The 18969-nt window shown below is 48.4% G+C and overlaps 1 protein-coding gene across 7 annotated transcripts in view; it reads right to left on the bottom strand.

Moving 5' to 3' along the window:
- The window catches only part of TNK2 (tyrosine kinase non receptor 2), a 110684-nt gene that overhangs the window by 35828 nt on the left and 55887 nt on the right, over positions 1-18969 (bottom strand). For all 7 annotated transcript variants that reach the window (XM_081910816.1, XM_081910817.1, XM_081910819.1 and 4 more), the window contains 5 exons: positions 13093-13270; positions 10312-10382; positions 6309-6521; positions 4196-4348; positions 2171-2448 (listed from right to left, as the gene is read on the bottom strand). In XM_081910816.1, coding sequence (XP_081766942.1) covers positions 2171-2448; positions 4196-4348; positions 6309-6521; positions 10312-10382; positions 13093-13270 — 893 coding nt within the window. The remainder of the gene's footprint in view (positions 1-2170; positions 2449-4195; positions 4349-6308; positions 6522-10311; positions 10383-13092; positions 13271-18969) is intronic.

Raw genomic sequence — 18969 nt, 5'->3', positions numbered from 1 at the left:
TCCCTTCCTCCCCCACAACAAACACTCTGTGAAGTGAGTGGGGCTGAGAGACTTCACAGAAGTGTGACTGGCCCAAGGTCACCCAGCAGCTGCATGTGGAGGAGCGGAGACACGAACCCGGTTCCCCAGATTACGAGACTACCGCTCTTAACCACTACACCACAGACTTGCTGATCGGAAGGTCGGCAGTTCGAATCCCCGCGCAGTTCGAAAGCACGTCAAAGTGCAAGTAGATAAATAGGTACCGCTCCGGCGGGAAGGTAAATGGCGTTTCCGTGCGCTGCTCTGGTTCGCCAGAAGCGGCTTAGTCGTGCTGGTCACATGACCCGGAAGCTGTACGCCGGCTCCCTTGGCCAGTAAAGCGAGATGAGCGCCGCAACCCCAGAGTCGGCCACGACTGGACCTAATGGTCAGGGGTCCCTTTACCTTATTTTTAAAACTAATCCATGACACCTTATTGCCCCTTTTGGAGTCAAGGTTAAGAAAAGAAAATTGCCTTTATTTTGAAAGAGGCAGGCCTGAACAACGAACCCAGTCCCCTTTTACAAATGAACCATGGAAAATGAACCATGGAAAGAGAAGAAGAGAAGTCATCGATATTTTAAGGGTGTTTAAATGCATATTTTGAATGGTAAAACAGAAAATTTAATATAAAAGGGGAGAGAATGAGATGGGTTGTGTTGAGCTAGGGACACTCCTAAGAATGCAAGAACAGCATCAGACCTGTGGCCCATATCGTACTGCAATCTCACAGGTAAACTGGAACATGAGATGCAAAGACACTCTTTGGGTCCCCCTCCTCAGGACCCCCATTATATAGTTATTTGATTCTAGGGCACCATTTGGGGGGGCTGGGGGACCAGGGCCCCCCCAAAAAACTAAAATTTTCAAGGAAATATTTTTGCTTCTAATTCAGCCTGGCTTCGTTTTCCTTTCTGTATATAATTTTATTAAATTTTCTGTTTTGCAATTTAGAATATTCATTTAAACAACCTTAAAACGTCAATGACTTCCGTTCTTCTCTTTCCATGGTTCATTCTGCATATCATAAATCCCTGCATATTTCACCGTTCAGTATTCCATTATTACATCCATCAAAACTTGTTTACACTGTTGAATTCATCTTAACGCTGCCAAGTGTACACAATTTTCACCCATATAATCAATAAAGATTTTCCAACCTTCTCTAAACGTATGTTCTTCTTGTTCTCTTGTTCTATATGTTAAGTCTGCAAGATGTGGATATTCCATCGGTTTAAGCTGCCATTTTTCTTTAGTTGGGACCTCGCTCGTTTTCCAATTTGGGGCTAACAAAACACAGGCCATAGTAGCAGCATACATAAATAACTTTTTCTGACATCTGGGAATTTCCGTCTGACTTATTCCCAACAAAAAAGGACTCTGTTGGTTTTTTGGGGGGAAAGTACTTTTAAACATTTTTTCAATTCATTATGGATTCCTTTCTGGGTTATGTGGGGTGTGTGTGTGTGTGTTGCATTGCTCGACTGTATATCCTGCCATTTTTAGCCTGGGTTTCTGCTAAGCCAGCCTTTAAAAATAAAAAATAAAAATATATATTTACACCTGCCCTTACCAATTCAGAAAACTGGGCTCAGGGAGGCTAACAACAAATATAAAACACTTAATTGATGCTGCAAAAAAACAGCATGAAATACGGTATAAAACGTGAATAACAATAAAATCAAAAATTTAGGGGGGAAATCCATCCAATAAACATTAGATGATCACCAGGGCTAGCTGGCTAAATTAGTCCTATTTGGGCCAGCATGGAGACCAGGGGAGAATTAGCTGCGGGATCCCAGAGCGGGTAATCTTCATAAAAAAGGGAGAGGGAGGGAAGAAAAGGGAATAAAAGACCAGGCTAAGTTCAAATTGAAAGCCAGGCGGAATAGCTCTGTCTTACAGGCCCGATGGAAGGAAGTTAAATCCTGCAGGGCCCTGGTCTCCTGGGACAGAGCATTCCACCAGGTCGGAGCCACCACTGAGAAGGCCCTGGTGGAGGATAATCTGACTTCCTTAGGGCAAAGGACCTCTAAACTGTGATTATTCATGGACCTTAAGGTCCTCTGTGGGGCAGGCCAGGAGAGACGGTCCCGTAAATGCGAGGGCCCTAAGCCACAAAGGCCTTGATGGTGCGCAGGCGACTCACCAGGCAAAGGGCACCTTTCGATGCTCCTGCATGACGTAGTGGTCGTCGTTCTTGGGCAAAGCCCTCATGAGCCCAAAGTCTCCGATCTTGACCAGGTCGTTGGTGGCTAGCAGGATGTTGCGGGCAGCCAGGTCCCGGTGGATGAAGCGCTTGGACTCCAGGTAGGCCATGCCGCGGGCGATCTGGATGGCATACTGGCAGAGGGTGGCGATGAGGAAGTGGCCCTGGTTCTTGCGCAGCCGGTCCAGCAGGGAGCCCAGAGGGGCCAGCTCCGTGACCTTGGAGGCGGGACAGAAAGACGTCACGCACAGCGGAGGCCAGGACCCTCGACTCGGGGTTGGCAAAGGGGCCGCTGCCCGGTTACAGGGACCAGAACTGATTCATAGGACGGTAGAGTTGGGACGGGACCCCCAAGGCTCATCAAGACCAACCCCGCAGGAATTACTCTGAGTTAGAGGGTGGTGCTGTTAAGGGCAATGTTCTGTGTTCATTCCCCCCCTGCACTGAAAGGGGTTGGACTAGATGATCCTCAGGGTCCCTTCCGACTAATAATTAATTAATTAATTAATTAATTAGCCACCCATCTGACTGGGTTGCCAGTCTGGGCGGCTTCCAACAAAATATTCAAACACCCAAAAACTCCCTCAAACATTTCTATGTGTTATGTACTGAGTTGAATAGGATTCAGAATGCAGCAGTCTGATTGGTCCTAGAACAATCGGATTCAGAATGCAGCAGGCTGATTGGTCCTAGAACAATATGATTCAGAATGCAGCAGTCTGATTGGTCCTAGAACAATCGGATTCAGAATGCAGCAGTCTGATTGGTCCTAGAACAATAGGATTCAGAATGCAGCAGTCTGATTGGTCCTAGAACAATAGGATTCAGAATGCAGCAGTCTGATTGGTCCTAGAACAATCGGATTCAGAATTCAGCAGTCTGATTGGTCCTAGAACAATATGATTCAGAATGCAGCAGGCTGATTGGTCCTAGAACAATCGGATTCAGAATGCAGCAGTCTGATTGGTCCTAGAACAATCGGATTCAGAATGCAGCAGTCTGATTGGTCCTAGAACAATAGGATCCGGAATGCAGCAGTCTGATTGGTCCTAAAACAATAGGATCCGGAAAGCAGCAGTCTGATTGGTCCTAAAACAATAGGATCCGGAATGCAGCAGTCTGATTGGTCCACAGGAGCCACCCAATCCAGCTCCAGGTGGAAGTGAATCCGCCACCTGATTGGCATACCGGAGAATCCCGGAATTAGCCAATCACGTGGGGCACATTGTGTAAATAATGTATATAAAGCAGACATTCTGGGGGAACTTCCATTCCTCACTACTATGAGCTGAATAAAGAGCATGAAATCCACTCTCGACTCCGAGTGTACAGTGGTGCCCCGCAAGACGAACGCCTCGCAAGACGAAAAACCCGCTAGACGAAAGGGTTTTCCGTTTTGGAGGCGCTTCGTAAAACGAATTCCCCTATGGGGTTGCTTCGCAAGACGAAAAAAATCTTGCATCCCCCCGCGGGTTTTTCCCGCTTTTTTCGCCCTTTTCTTAAGCCGCTAAGCCGCTTATCAGCTGTTCCGCTGATAAGCCGCTTAACAGCTGATCGCTGGAAGCCACTTGACAGCTGTAGCGCTAATCCGCTAAGCTGTCAATGGGCTTGCTTCGCAAGACGAAAAAACCGCTATACGAAGAGCCTCACGGAACGGATTAATTTCGTCTTGCGAGGCACCACTGTATTTCAGAAATAAACAACTATCTGGCTTTTAGAAGACATCTGAAGGCAGCCCTGTTTAGGGAAGTTTTTAATGTCTGATGTTTTATAGTGTTTTTAATATTCTGTTGAGAGCTGCCCAGAGTGGCTGGGAAAACCCAGCCAGATGGCTAGGGTATAAATGATAAATTATTATTATTATCCACCACCAGCTCCAGCCCCAAACACCACTTTTCCCTCTGTGGCTGGAGCCCAGAAGCGGTGTCTGTCCTTAGCCTCTCCAGAAGGGAGCCTGGTCCTCACCATCTTCATGGGGTTAGAGAGGACCACGCCGTAGAGGCGGATGAGGTTCAGGTGGTCCAAGGAGTGCATGGCGTTGACCTCACGGATGAAGTCGTCAAGGGCTTCCGGTTGGCTCAGCACGTCCGTCTTGAGGCATTTGACAGCCACGTTCAACTGGCGGAAGAAGCAAGAGAGGGCAGTGCCAGGTTACGCTTTGGGCATACAGGTTGCAGGGCAATCTTTAACCCAGAGGGCGGCCAACACGGTTGTTGCGGATGACATTAGAAGAAGAACCAATTGTTAATTTGCTGGAAACCACCAAGCGAGGCTGAAGTTGTGCCGTTCCAACTTTGCAAAACCTACATAAAGGTTCTGTTCGGTTGACAGCTGGTGCCTGGATTCTATTGGCTAGATAAACCCACAGGTGCATCAAACCCCAATATTTACCCAATGGTAAAAAAGGTAAAGGACCCCTGGATGGTTAAGTCCAGTCAAAGGCGACTATAGGGTTGTGGGACTGCCTCTCCTGGTCTGCCCCACAGAGGACCTTAAGGTCCATGGATAACCATAGTTTAGAGGTCCCGGGCCCTAAGGAAGTCAGACTATCCTCCACCAGGGCCAGGGCCTTCTCAGTGATGGCTCCGACCTGGTGGAATGCTCTGTCCCATGAGACCAGGGCCCTACAGGATTTCACCTCCTTCTGTCGGGCCTGTAAGACAGACCTATTCTGCCTGGCCTTTAATCTGAATTCAGCCTGATCTTTTATTTCCCTTCTCTTCCCTCCCCCTCCCCTTTTATGAAGATTCCCCGTTCTGAGACCCTACAGCTAATTCTCCCCTGGCCTCCTCTTTGGCCCAAGTAGGACCAATTAGCCAGCTAGCCCTGGTGACTATCTAATGCTTATTAGATGAATTTTCCCCAAATTGATTTCTGAATTTTGAATTTTATTGTTATTCATGTTTTTATACTATATTTTATGCTGCTTTTACAATTAGGTGTTTTAAATTTGTTGTTAGCTGCCCTGAGCCTGGTTTTCTGAAACGGGAAGGGTGGGGTATAAATGAAATGGCGAATGTCCAGAGACAGCTTTCCGGGTTATGTGGCCAGCAGGATTAAACCGCTTCTGGCGCAACGGGACACTGTGACGGAAACCAGAGCGCACGGAAACACCGTTTACCTTCCCTATTTATCTACTTGCACTTTGACGTGCTTTCAAACTGCTAGGTTGGCAGGAGCTGGGACAGAGCAACAGGAGCTCACCCTGTTGCGAGGATTCGAACCGCCAACCTTCTGAACAGCAAGCCCAAGAAGTAGTTTAGTCCTGCTGGTCACATGACCCAGAAAGCTGTCTGTGGAAAAACGCCGGCTCCCTTGGCCTAGAAAGCGAGATGAGTACCACAACCCCATAGTTGCCTTTGACTGGACTTAACCTGTCCAGAGGTCCTTTACTTATTTACCCAACAACACCATACAGTGGTGGGACGTGGGTGACGCTGTGGTCTAAACCACAGAGCCTAGGACTTGCCGATCAGAAGGTCGGCGGTTCGAATCCCAGCGACGGGGTGAGCTCCCGTTGCTCGGTCCCTGCTCCTGCCAACCTAGCAGTTCGAAAGCACGTCAAGTGCCAGTAGATAAATAGGTACCGCTCCGGCGGGAAGGTGAATGATGTTTCTGTGCGCTGCTCTGGTTTGCCAGAAGCGGCTTAGTTCTGCTGGCCACATGACCTGGAAGCTGTACGCCAGCTCCCTCGGCCAATAAAGTGAGATGAGTGCCACAACCCCAGAGTCGGTCATGACTGGACCTAATGGTCAGGGGTCCCTTTACCTTTTCCATACAGTGGTACCTCGGGTTAAGTACTTAATTTGTTCCAGAGCTCCGTTCTTAACCTGAAACTGCTCATAACCAGAAGCACCACTTTAGCTAATGGGGCCTCCTGCTGCCCCCGCGCTGCCGCTGCACGATGTCTGTTCTCATCCTGAAGCAAAGTTCTTAACCCGAGGTACCATTTCTGGGTTAGTGAAGTCTGTAACCTGAAGAGTATGTAACCCGAGGTACCACTGTACTGGCTAATCTCTCCCATCGCCTCCATTACTGCCAGCACAGCAGGAAGCCAGAGAGAGGAAAGGCCCCTTACCGACTTGCCGGTGGGAGTGCACCACTCGCCTCGCCGCACCACCCCAAAGGAGCCGTCGCCCAGCTTCTCAAAGAGCATCAGGTCCTTTTCGCTGATCAGGCATGTCAAGGCCTGCTGCTGACCCTCTTCCAGGGGGGGCGGGGTGGACTGCTTGCCCAGGCCGCACTGTGCCAGGGGCTGGAAGTCCGAGTCAGGCCGCTTCCCGCTGAAGACCTGTGCGGAAGGAGAGAGGAATTATTTATCTGTTTTGTAAAATTTCCCAGTAGTGATGTATGGAAGTGAGAGTTGGACCATAAAGAAGGCTGATCGCTGAAGAATGGATGCTTTTGAATTCTGGTGCTGGAGGAGACTCTTGAGAGTCCCATGGACTGCAAGAAGATCAAACCTCTCCATTCTGAAGGAAATCAGCCCTGAGTGCTCACTGGAAGGACGGATCCTGAAGCTGAGGCTCCAAGACTTTGGCCACCTCGTGAGAAGAGAAGACTTCCTGGAAAAGAACCTGGTGTTGGGAAAGATGGAGGGCGCAAGGAGAAGGGGACGACGGAGGACGAGATGGTGGGACAGTGTTCTTGAAGCTACCAGCATGAGTTTGACCAAACTGTGGGAGGCCGTGGAAGACAGGAGTGCCTGGCATGCTCTGGTCCATGGGGTCACGAAGAGTCGGACATGACTAAACAACTAAACAACAATTGTAAAATTTACACAGCGGCAATGGGCTTTCCCTTAGGGTTTGCTTCCGAAGCCTTTCTCACGAACGAGTACAGCCGCAAGGCAGTGGAGGTTTAGGATCAGATTTTCCCTTCTCCTCTAATGCATTTCTTTAAAAAATTGCCATTCTATTGGGGTGCCCTGGGATGCATTTTTAAGAAGGGTGAGATGCAACCGTCCGAAGTAAATTAAACAAAGGCATGTAAGGATCATTAACCACCTCGAGATACATTTTGTTTTTTTAAAAACAAAGGGCAGACTAATAATAAATAAGAAAGATATAGACACGCACAGGGAGATGGATGAGGGTGATGGTAGCTGAGGGCCTGAGAAGACGGCCCTTTCTCCGTCTCCATAGGCGGAGCTTCACAGCATATTCCCAAACACTCCAACTTCCCAGGGACTGGTGAGGGACCCAACGGGTCTCTGAGCAAGAGAGAAGGCCTATTGGCCATGAGGTTTTGGGTAATAATAATAATAATAATACAGTGGTGCCTCGCTAGACGAAAAGAATTCGTTCCGCGATTCTCTTCGTCTAGCGGTTTTTTCGTCTTGCGAAGCAAGCCCATTGACAGCTTAGCGGATTAGCGCTACAGCTGTCAAGCGGCTTCAGTGATCAGCTGTTAAGCGGCTTATCAGCGGAACAGCTGATAAGCGGCTTAGCGGCTTAAGAAAAGGGCGGAAAAAGCGGGAAAAACCCGCGGGGGGATGCAAGATTTTTTCATCTTGTGAAGCAACCCCATAGGGAAATTCGTTTTGTGAAGCGCCTCCAAATTGGAAAACCCTTTCGTCTAGCGGGTTTTTCGTCTTGCGAGGCGTTCGTCTTGCGGGGCACCACTGTAATAATAATAATAATAATAATTTAAAGTTTGGTAGTTATTTTTCTCTTTGACATCTGGTGGGAGGGCGTTCCACAGGGCGGGCGCCACCACCAAGAAGGCCCTCTGCCTGGTTCCCTGTAGCTTTGCTTCTCGCAGCCAGGGAACCGCCAGAAGGCCCTCGGTGCTGGACCTCAGTGTCCGGGTGGGAGGGGCGGTTCTCTCATGATCCCCATCTCCCCGTAAAAAATCCAAACGGATTCTCATGGTGCCCAGGATTCGATCAGGGAACCGGCTCGCATGGGGTGCTGTAAAGAAGGGAAGCCAGAGCTCTGGCCGCAACAAATTCATTTTACTTTATTTACCAGCATTCATGTGCCACTTAATCACAGACAACCTCGGTTGCTTCAGCTGCTGTTAAGACACCAGGAGCTGAATGTTTGGCGACCACAGGATACTGGGAAACTGAGGCAACGGAGTGGCTGGAACTCTTAACAGAAGAGCTGCATGCTGCAACATTTTGCTGCAGTCCCAGTGGTACCTCTGAATACTCACTGTAGGGCCTGAAGGGAGACCTGGGCAGGGTTATTGTCTCTATGTCTCGCTCAGGAGTTTCCTAGAAGCAGCTGTCTGGCTACTATAAGCAGCAGAAGGCTGGACCTCAATGGGTCTCTGGCCTGATCCTGGTTTCCTAAGGCATCCCAGGGGACGTGCCCCTTCAGATCCCCACCCTCTCCAGCAAAAGGAGGGCTTCTCGCTGCAATGATCTGCAGGCAGTTAAAAGCCTGGCTCCAAGCCAGCCATGAAGGTTAATTCAATACTCTCCTGATAATTACTGTGAATTCAATTTGCAGCCGTTGAGCTCACAGACATCACGGCCAATTGCAGCTATTTATCACTTCCACTTGCTGCTTGTACGTGGGTCTGTGTGCATGTGGGGGGGGCAGGGACCCCCCTTCCAACTGCAGCACCCTATGCAAACAGACGTTAATAACAGCAGAGTGGCAGAGTCGGTCCACCAGTAGCAACGCAGCCTGGCGATGAAAATTTGCTCCCGAGGAAGCCTCAGCCAGAAGGGGGCGCCAGAGAGACCAAAAGCGCCTGGCTCCCATCTGACGGCTCAGCAGAAACGAAGGCGGTTAATTATTTTGAGCTTGGAACTAATCCTGTAAATTGCAATCGATTAGCCAAAGTGCCTTGGGAAATTAACCTTCTGAGGACAGAGGTCTGTATGGTGCATCTGTCCACAAGCGCGTTTTTTTTTAATCTGCTCTTAATGCAGATTTCTTTCTTTGATTACTGGGGATTTAAGTCTGGTTTAGCTTGTGTTTTGTTCTTGCATCAGTTAGTTATTTATTGCATTTATATCCACCTTTTTCCTCCAAGGAGCTCAAGGCTTAACAGTCCTAGAATCACAGAACTGTAGAGCTGGAAGGGACCCCCAAGCATCATCTAGCCCAACCCGCTGGTCGCAGATCCCAAAGGTGATACGGCAGCCATCTTTGAATATCTGAAGGGCTGTCTCCCGCTCCTCATTTTAATCCCCCCTTGGTCTTGTGAGGCAGGTTAGGCTGAGAGGCGCCCAGAGTCACCATGGCCGAGTAGGGATGCAAACCCTGGACTCCCAGGTCCCTAGCCTGCTGCTCTAACCACTACTCCACACTGCTTTGTTGCACATTTTGTAAATATGCCACCTTAGAGACCCCATGGTGCACAGCTGGGTGTGCATCTTTTAAAGGAATGAATAGGCAAATAAACAGAGCATGGAGGCTGAAACATAACGCAGGCCATGCTGGAAAAGGGACAGATCCGTCTCGTATGATAGCCATGTTCAAATATATAAAAGGATGTCACATAGAGGAGGGAGAAAGGTTGTTTTCTGCTGCTCCAGAGAAGCGGACACGGAGCAATGGATCCAAACTACAAGAAAGAAGATTCCACCTAAACATTAGGAAGAACTTCCTGACAGTAAGAGCTGTTTGACAGTGGAATTTGCTGCCAAGGAGTGTGGTGGAGTCTCCTTCTTTGGAGGTCTTTAAGCAGAGGCTTGACAACCATATGTCAGGAGTGCTCTGATGGTGTTTCCTGCTTGGCAGGGGGTTGGACTCGATGGCCCTTGTGGTCTCTTCCAACTCTATGATTCTATGATTCTATTATTCTAGTTTCAAGCTCAAAATGCAGCTACAGCTACAACCTCCTACTGCTGCATTTCAGCTTAATAATAACAATAATAGTTTATTATTTACCGGTATATCCCGCCCATCTGGCTGGGGTTCCCCAGCCACTCTGGGCAGCTTCAAAAAAAACATCAAAATACTATAATACATCAAACATTAATGTTTAAGCTTTCTTTCTTTCTTAAAAAATCGGTAATGGGAGACTAGCAACATGCCTCTAGTCAGTCCTTAAGAAACAACCATCCAGCGGGGATTTTTAAAAACCAAGTTTCTAGCCCTCTTGAGTACAGCTGCCCTTACTTTGCTCATCCAAGATTTCCGCTTGCACACAGCCTTCCTCCTCTTGACGGCTTCCCAGAGGCGCCTCTGACCTGCGAAAGCAAAAAGCGAGGGTCAGACAGTTGGGGGGGTGGACTGCTCAGTTCCTGAAATACCCACACACACCACCCCCAATCACCGTTGCATGCATGTGCCCAAGGAAATCATCCCCAGACTGGATGTTTCATTGTGGCAGGGAATTCTGCAAAGATTTACCGAATATTGTAGCTGAAACACCCTCTGATGCACCTCGCTCCAAGATACTACAGGGCAAAGCACACGCTACAATAATAATAATAATAATAATAATAATAATAATATAATAATAATAATAATTTATTATTTATACCCCGCCCATCTGGCTGGGTTTCCCCAGCCACTCTGGGAGGCTTCCAACAAAGTTTAAAAATACATCAAAATGTCACACATTAAAAACTTCCCTGAACAGGGCTGCCTTCAGATGTCTTCTAAATGTCAGGTAGTTGTTTATCTCTTTGACATCTGATGGGAGGGTGTTCCACAGGGCGGGTGCCACCACCGAGAAGGCCCTCTGCCTGGTTCCCTGTAGCTTTGCTTCTCGCAATGAGGGAACCGCCAAAAGGCCCTCGGCACTGGACCTCAGCGTCCGGGCAGAATGATGGGGGTGGAGACGCTCCTTCAGGTATACTGAGCCGAGGCCGTTTAGGGCTTTAAAGGTCAGCACCAACACTTTGAATTGTGCTCGGAAATGTACAAACATTTGCAACATGGCTCTGCGTGTTTTTCATAAATGAATACCAGCTAAGTCAGTGTGGGGAAACTCTCCTTTTGAGTAGCGGATCAACTCGGGGGGGGGGGAGGGGGAGGTTCTTAGCCTGCCAGTCAATTTTCCGCTCAAAGCAACCCTGAGGTTCCAGATTTGCAGACACAAATCCAGAACTCTGTGAGAGGGGAGTTAGTGGGGAAAGTGTGCGGGTTCATTTTGAGCAAGAAAATGCCTGGCAGGGACAGGGCTAAGCCCTTCCTTTCCTTCTCTCTTCTCCCACTCAATCTCAGGCTCCCAAGAGAAATGCTTTTCATTTAATTCTTTTTTAAAAAAGAAATAACACCCAACCCACAAAACCTGAAAGTCTTCATTTCATACATCTGTGTGTCACCTATGTTTTGTCCCGTAAAGGTTTGCGCAGCAAATTCCTGGCTAGGCATTCCAAACTGCAGGTGGCTATTTAGTTTTGGGAAGAAGTAAAAGGGGACTGGGTTCGTTGTTCAGGCCTGCCTCTTTCAAAATAAAGGCAATTTTCTTTTCATAACCTTGACTCCAAAAGGGGCAATAAGGTGTCATGCGTTAGTTTTAAAAATAAGGTAAAGGGACCCCTGACCATTAGGTCCAGTTGCGAACGACTCTGGGGTTGCGGCGCTCATCTCGCTTTACTGGCCAAGGGAGCCGGCGTACAGCTTCCGGGTCATGTGGCCAGCATGACTAAGCCGCTTCTGGCAAACCAGAGCAGCGCATGGAAACGCCGTTTACCTTCCTGCCGGAGCGGTACCTATTTATCTACTTGCACTTTGACGTGCTTTTGAACTGCTAGGTTGGCAGGAGCAGGGACCAAGCAATGGGAGCTCACCCCGTCGTTGGGATTCGAACCGCCGATCTACTGATCGGCAAGTCCTAGGCTCTGTGGTTTAACCCACAGAGCCACCCACATCCCTAGTTTTCAAAATACATGGAAATAAAAATTCATAATGCACTTCACATTTATGTGACGCTTGGACGATGCAATCCTACACATGGCTGAGTTCTGTGCTCCTCAGAGTTCCTTCCAGACATGTTTTTTTTTTTTAATAGAATCACAGAATTGGAGAGTTGGAAGGGACCCCTGAGGGGCATCTAGTCCAACCCCCAAGAGAGTCGGTTCTATTGTCAAGCGGTTCTTACCGTCAGAAAGTTCTACTTCCTGTTTAGTTGGAATCTCCATTCTGCAATTTGAATCCCTATGGAGCAGCGGAAAACACGCTTGGCTCCCTCTTCCGTGTGACAGCCCTTTAGACATTTGAAGATGATTTATGCTCATGATGGTATCGGGGCGGTTATACACAACCCTGCTTTCTATGTTTTGCCCTTGTGAAACCCAGCAGGGAGCAGGATTGGTGCAAAACGGGAACTCCACCTGTCATTGCCTCTAGCTCAGCCTATTCTCTGCCTCCACTTCACTAGTTCTATAACCAAATTTCCATAACCTTGGAACTCCCTGCCTACTGATATCAGCATTAACATTCTGTGACCTTTAAAAGATGTCTGTGGGAGGCTGTTTTCTGTTTGTTTGTTTGTTTGTTTGTTTGTTTTGCTTGTGTTTCATTATGTATTCGGTGTTTCCGTTTTGTATTTTTATGTTGTGAACCGCCCTGTGATTTCCGGGCAAATTTAATAAATAAGAAGAAGAATTAGTGGCTGGTTTATAGTGCTGTGCTCTAAACCACTGAGCCTCTTGGGCTTGCTGATCAGAAGGTCGGTGGTTTGAATCCGCATGACGGGGTGAGCTCCCGTTGCTCTGACCAAGCTCCTGCCAACTCAGTAGTTTGAAAGCATGCCAGTGCAAGTAGATAAATAGGTACCACTGTGGTGGGAAGGTAAAATGGCATTTCCGTGAGCTCTGGCTTCCGTCACGGTGTCCCATTACACCAGAAGCGGTTTAGCCATGCTGGCCACATGACCCAGAAAGCTGTCTTTGGACAAACACCGGCAACCTTGGCCTGAAAAGTGAGATGATTGCTGCACTCGCTTACCAGGCCTCCCCATGCCAATCTTCTCCAGATCCTCGTTCTTGACATATTCGAAGTGCGAGAGGCGCGTGACATTGAGGTCGTCGCGGATGCGCAAGAAGTACTGCTGCAGCTGGACCTCCGTTAACAGTTCCAGCAGCCAGCCCGTTCCTTCATCTGCTTGCATGCCACAGCTCAGCTTCTGCAGGGAAACGGAAGGAAGCAAAGTCAGGCAGGCGAGGGTGGGGGGGTCCTGGTTTTAGGAAACAGTCCCCCCAACTTCTCCTCGGCTGGGGAGCAGGCAGAGGCCCCGGAAATTTGGAGAGCCAGAATTATGGATTTTGGGCAGGCGGGTATGTGTGAACCACCTATCTTTACCATCAAGGGCAAAAAGGAGAGATGTCATCTTCAGTACTTAGGTTAAAACTATAAGGGACGTACACAAACCTTTTAGAAACCATAGAATCATAGAGCCGCCATTTTGACCTCAAAAGCAAAGCAACCTGTTGCTAAACACTTCAAATCCGGGAATTACAGCCTGGCAATAACTGCTACGGCGAAGTCAACAGATCTCGCAAATGGGCCATCAGCTGCTACTGTAACTGAACCTTATTGTGTAACAATAATAATAATAATAATAATAATAATAATAATAATAATAATAATATATTATTTATACCCCGCCCATCCGGCTGGGATTCCCCAGCCACTCTGGGCAGCTTCCAACACAACACCAAAATACAATAACCTATTAAATATTATGAGCTTCCTTCGTGGGCTGTGCAAACCCACAAATCGGAGCAATGCTTTGTCATAGGTGAGGGAGGGGGCGCTGGGGGTGTTTAAGGGACCAAGCAAGGTGGGGGTGACCCCAGAAAGTTTGGGAACCAAGTCTGGTGGCCACACGCAAGGCATCTTCCTGTGCTGCTTGGTGCATCCACCGCAGGGATCCGAAGGCGATCTGGAAGTTTAAACACCCCTGTTTTTTTGCGCGGAAGTTAATCATTTAAACAGAGCGTGGCTTTGTCCAGGGATGGGAGAGAGCTGGGGGGAGGATACGACCAGAAGCCCCTTGCAGGAGGTTTGGAACAAGCTGTCTTACAGTCAAGGTTCCTCGTCCGACTATCTCGCAGTGCTGTCACAAACGGGTCGGACAGAGACCTGGGCCTGGCCTTTCCCAGGGGGCAGCCGAAACCCCATTAGCCCCCCCAGCCCTGCTTAATGGACAGTAATAGGTCTCCTGGCCGGCTTCCCAGAGGAACGTGTGGCTCACAGAAAGGCCTTCTGTTCTCGCTCTGAACGATTCCACATTTGCGGCACGGTCCCCGGGAGTCTGCCAGCGGAGTCGGGGGCCGGAAGGAATCCCGGCCAAAAGGAGTCTGGATTTCGCATCACAAGGTGGGAGGAAGAAGAGACCCGCGAGCCGCGCTCGGTGGGAAACGGGGCTGCTGGGGAGGAAGCCGTGGTTTTGGGGGTCTCTCTCTCCGAAGACCGTCTGGAGAAGCGATGGTGGCCGAAAAGGGCAGGCAGGGAAGACGAGGCTCAGGTACGATTGTGGTGGAGGTGGAGGAGAGGAAGGAACCACGGAGGAAGCAAAGACGGCGATGTTCAGGAACAGGAGTCATTACTGTAGAGATGGAAGGGTCACCCAAGGGACATCTAGTCCAACCCCCTGCAATGCAGGAATCACGGCTGAAAAATCCCTGGAAATCCAGCTTTCCGTAAATGAGTCGACCACCTTCCACGGTAGGCCTTTCCACAAATGAATGGCTTAGTTTCAGAACCCCCTCCGAATGTTGAGTCAGAACCTCCATTCTTGCAATCTGAATATGTTGGTCCACCCTCTGGAGCAGCAGAAAAAACCTTGCTCCGACTTCCATATCACACAGCCCTCTGTTAAAGACGCGGGTGGCACTGTGGGTTAAACCACAGAGCCTAGGACTTGCCGATCAGAAGGTCGGCAGTTTGAATCTCCGTGATGGGGTGAGCTTCCATTGCTCGGTCCCAGCTCCTGCCAACCTAGCAGTTCGAAAGCATGTCAAAGTGCAAGTAGATAAATAGGTACCACTCCGGTGGGAAAGTAAACGGCGTTTCCGTGCGCTGCTCTGGTTCGCCAGAAGCAGCTTAGTCATGCTGGCCACATGACCCGGAAGCTGTACGCCGGCTCCCTCAGCCAATAAAGCGAGATGAGCACCGCAACCCCAGAGTCGGCCACGACTGGACCTAATGGTCAGGGGTCCCTTTACCTTTTAATCTCCAAACACCCCCAGCCCACTTCCAGATCTTGCATTCCTTTCCCTCCCCACCCCCACTTTTTTTTTTAAAGCAGGGTGGTACAATTTCATCCAGAAATACTATATTTGTGTTACTTTTATTGTTGTTAGCCGCTCTCAGCCCGGCTTTGGCTGGGGAGGGTGGGATATAAATAAATAAATTATGATGATGATGATGATGATGATGGCCCTCAAAACCACCTAGAGAGCACTTTTTGCAAAGGATCAGCTCCACGGGTCCAAGTCTTCAGCTTCTACGGCGCGTCCCAGTCTTCAAAGCACATCACAGATTCTCATGATGCAATCATTACAACAACCTTTTAACGTAGAACAGTACTTTTATCCCATTACTGAAGATGGACTGAGAGGGAGGATGGCCTGGGTTAGCCAACGTGGTGCCGTCTCCAGTCAACAGGCTTGCTATCTGCGGTTGATAGGAGATGTAGGGACCACATCCACTACCCTAGATATACACGCCTATTCACAAATGTCCCACTGAATCCAAAATGCAGCCTAAGGCAACCTAGCAAGGTCATGGCGATAAAGATACTGTATCCCAGATCTATAACCCGAACTCTTAGTCACTAGAGACACTGGCTCACAAATACACTTACATAACACACACACACAAAGAAACACATGCTAACATTAACCATCAGCTGCCAAGTTTGCTTGTATTCCTCTTCCCTCCCCATCGCTCTTTCCTTTCATGCCGTGTCTTTTTAGAGTGCGAGCTTCAGGGTAGGGGCTGCTACTCGTACAAATACATAAGCCACTGTTGGAGCCTTTCCGGCTGAAGAGTAGGAGGAGAAATGCTTTGAATAAACAGCATAAATAAATATAAAAATGATTCTTCGTAACTTTTTTGAAAATAAAAAAATGGGGAGAAGGGGGAAATAATTCTTAGGGGACACCAAATGATTCAGCGCCTCTGGACTCTTCCTCCCAGAACAAATCCTATTGATCCCTATGGTCCTCTCTCAACTTCTGTGGAGAGACGGTGGCAATGCGGATCAAGGCCTTTTCACTCACAGCGCGTCACCTCTGGGACTGCCCCCACCCATTCGCCAGGCCTCGTTTTTGAGGACCTGTATTTGTCAAATTTACCGTATGTATTGCTCTATAAGACTCATTTTTTCCCTCCTAAAAGGTAAGGGGAAATGTGTGTGCGTCTTATGGAGCGAATGCAGGCTGCGCAACTATCCCAGAAGCCAGAACAGCAAGAGGGATCGCTGCTTTCGCTGCGCAGCAATCCCTCTTGCTGTTCTGGCTTCTGGGATTCAGAATATTTTTTTTCTTGTTTTCCTCCTCCAAAAACTAGGTGCATCTTGTGGTCTGGTGCATCTTATAGAGTGAAAAATACGGTATATCCTGCTTTTCCCTCCATGGAGCTCAAGGCAGCACACACGGTTCTCCCTCTCCCCATTTCATCCTCACAGCAACCTTGCAAGGTAGACCATTTCTGCATACTGCCCCTCCCAGACCTCCAAGCTTCCCACGGGGTTGGACGGTGCCCGCTGCTGCTGCCAAACCGACCCCTGAACAAATCAATCTATAAGAAAACCTGCTGGGCTTTGTGTCTTGAAAACAGACAAAAACACGAAGGACTAGTATCTTGAGACCTCCCCAGAAAAGAGTGTTTGCACGTAGTGTTTGAGGGATGCCTCATCCCGTGCCCACAACAGCCGGGCTTTCTAAAGCAGCCGGGGGTACCCTCTTTGGCACAAACCCTGGCATGCACACAGAGACAGCTTGTACCTGGGTTCGAGGTGAAGAAAACTGGCCGGGAGCCGCCAGAGACGCTGCAATTCCAGCAAATGCAGGTGGCGTCTCAAATGAAAGTGAAAGCGAAGAGTTGCAGGCAGAGGAGGCTTGAATCGGACCCTCTCTTCCTGCCTGTTTTTGCACCCAGCGGTGCCATGCCTTGCTGGGGCCCGGAGGTGACGCCACGTCCTGTGGGCTCCGTTGCCCTGCCCAGACTTCTCCTCTGCACCATTAAAAGTTTCAGTGTTTGCAGGCATTTTAAAATGATATATTTCTCCGCTTGGAAAACAACAACTATTCCATATGTATATATTGAAATTTAAAAAATTAAGGTCATATATATAAAAGAAACGTTCATAAATGTACCAAGCAAACACGTACATAAATATATAAACCGCATGTCTGAAGCAGCACAGGAAAACAGCCATGAAACCATTTTTGACTCACAAACTGACCAAATGTTTTCTCTGCAAGGTCTAAGGAAAATGGAAAAGCCTCCCCATTGTCTTTTCCTTCACAAATCCTGTCTTAAGGGTATGTCTGTGTATGAATAGGGTGAGCCTGTGACCTGGCTCAGGAACTAAGTATTTGTATTACAAAAGACTGGCCAGGCTCCCCAGGGTATCCAATCAAGTGAGCTTTAACAGGTCACCTGCCAGACAGGAGGTAAACAACACACTCAGATTTCTGCTGTAGACCGCCCTTTCTGTGATGTAGGTGTGATGTATCTGGGGGGTGGACTCCAGAGTGGGCAATTTAAAATGTCTATATAAGGGCGGGCACACCTGGGTTCTGGGTCCTCCTCCTTCTCCTGCGCATGAGAGGGGAGCACCCTGTTGCAACAGTTCAATAAAGATCAGGCTTACTAGCTGCTTTGCTTCTTAATATCCTCTGGTTGGCCTCTGTTATTTTCTCCGACTGATGGAGAACCTACAAAGGACTCTATAAGGGCTCTTGTGTCCCCCATAAGGGAAAAAGGGCAGATTTTCGTTTATTACAGAGTCTATCTCCTCCCCACCCCCTTTCAAATTGTTCTAGATGGCCACACTCGTGTGTGCGAGCACACTTGTGGCGACGGTCTCTGCATAACGTCCCGGAATTAAAAACATTGCACGCTGTCACGATAAATAAATCTGAGGCTTCTTTTCGCACCTTCTGCACAAGAATGACATCTCTGAGCATGTGCAGACTTCCTGGCTGCTGAGGAACCACAATACGCTCTGCTGCGCAACACACGTTTAGAATTTGCCAATGAAAAAAGACATAGAATCATAGAGTTCAAAGGGACCCTGAGGGATATCCAGCCCAACCCCCTGCAATGCAGGAATCTCGAACCCACAACCCTGAGATGATGAGTCTCACGCTCTGCCAACCGAGCCATCAGAGTTCTCCTAAATACATATTGCCGAATAACTGAAGAAATAAAATGAATAATTCTTATGAAGCTCTTCACCAGCTCAAATGACAGTAATTTTGTGCCTCGCTAAAATATTGGTTTCTAGGCATTTCCTGACTGAGGCTATCAGTGAGGTGTTATTTATAAGGAAACAAGCCATAAGCCTTTTCTTTTTCCGCACTTAGCATCTTCACAGCCAAACAGCGACCGAAGTAACAGAGCAAAAAATGATGGTTAATGTTCAATCAAAATGATGGTTTTTGTCGTTATATTTGGAAATTCAATAAATTGTTATTTTAAAAAATATGGTGAATTTGAGCAGCGAATGGTTGCCGTCCCATCCTGAGGGAGGGAATTATTGCTAGTTTTCAGGGCGAGAAGGCAGCCCTTCGAGAAAGACCCTTCCCCACCCGATATTGTTCCCCACAGAACCCCACAAGTCTACCTCATATTATAATACACTTTTAT

The sequence above is a fragment of the Podarcis melisellensis genome, assembly GCF_964234715.1.
Source record: "Podarcis melisellensis genome assembly, chromosome: 5".
In the NCBI taxonomy this organism is placed as follows: domain Eukaryota; kingdom Metazoa; phylum Chordata; class Lepidosauria; order Squamata; family Lacertidae; genus Podarcis; species Podarcis melisellensis.
Note: the sequence above shows the minus strand (reverse complement) of the source record. Positions and strands in the feature narration are given on the sequence as shown.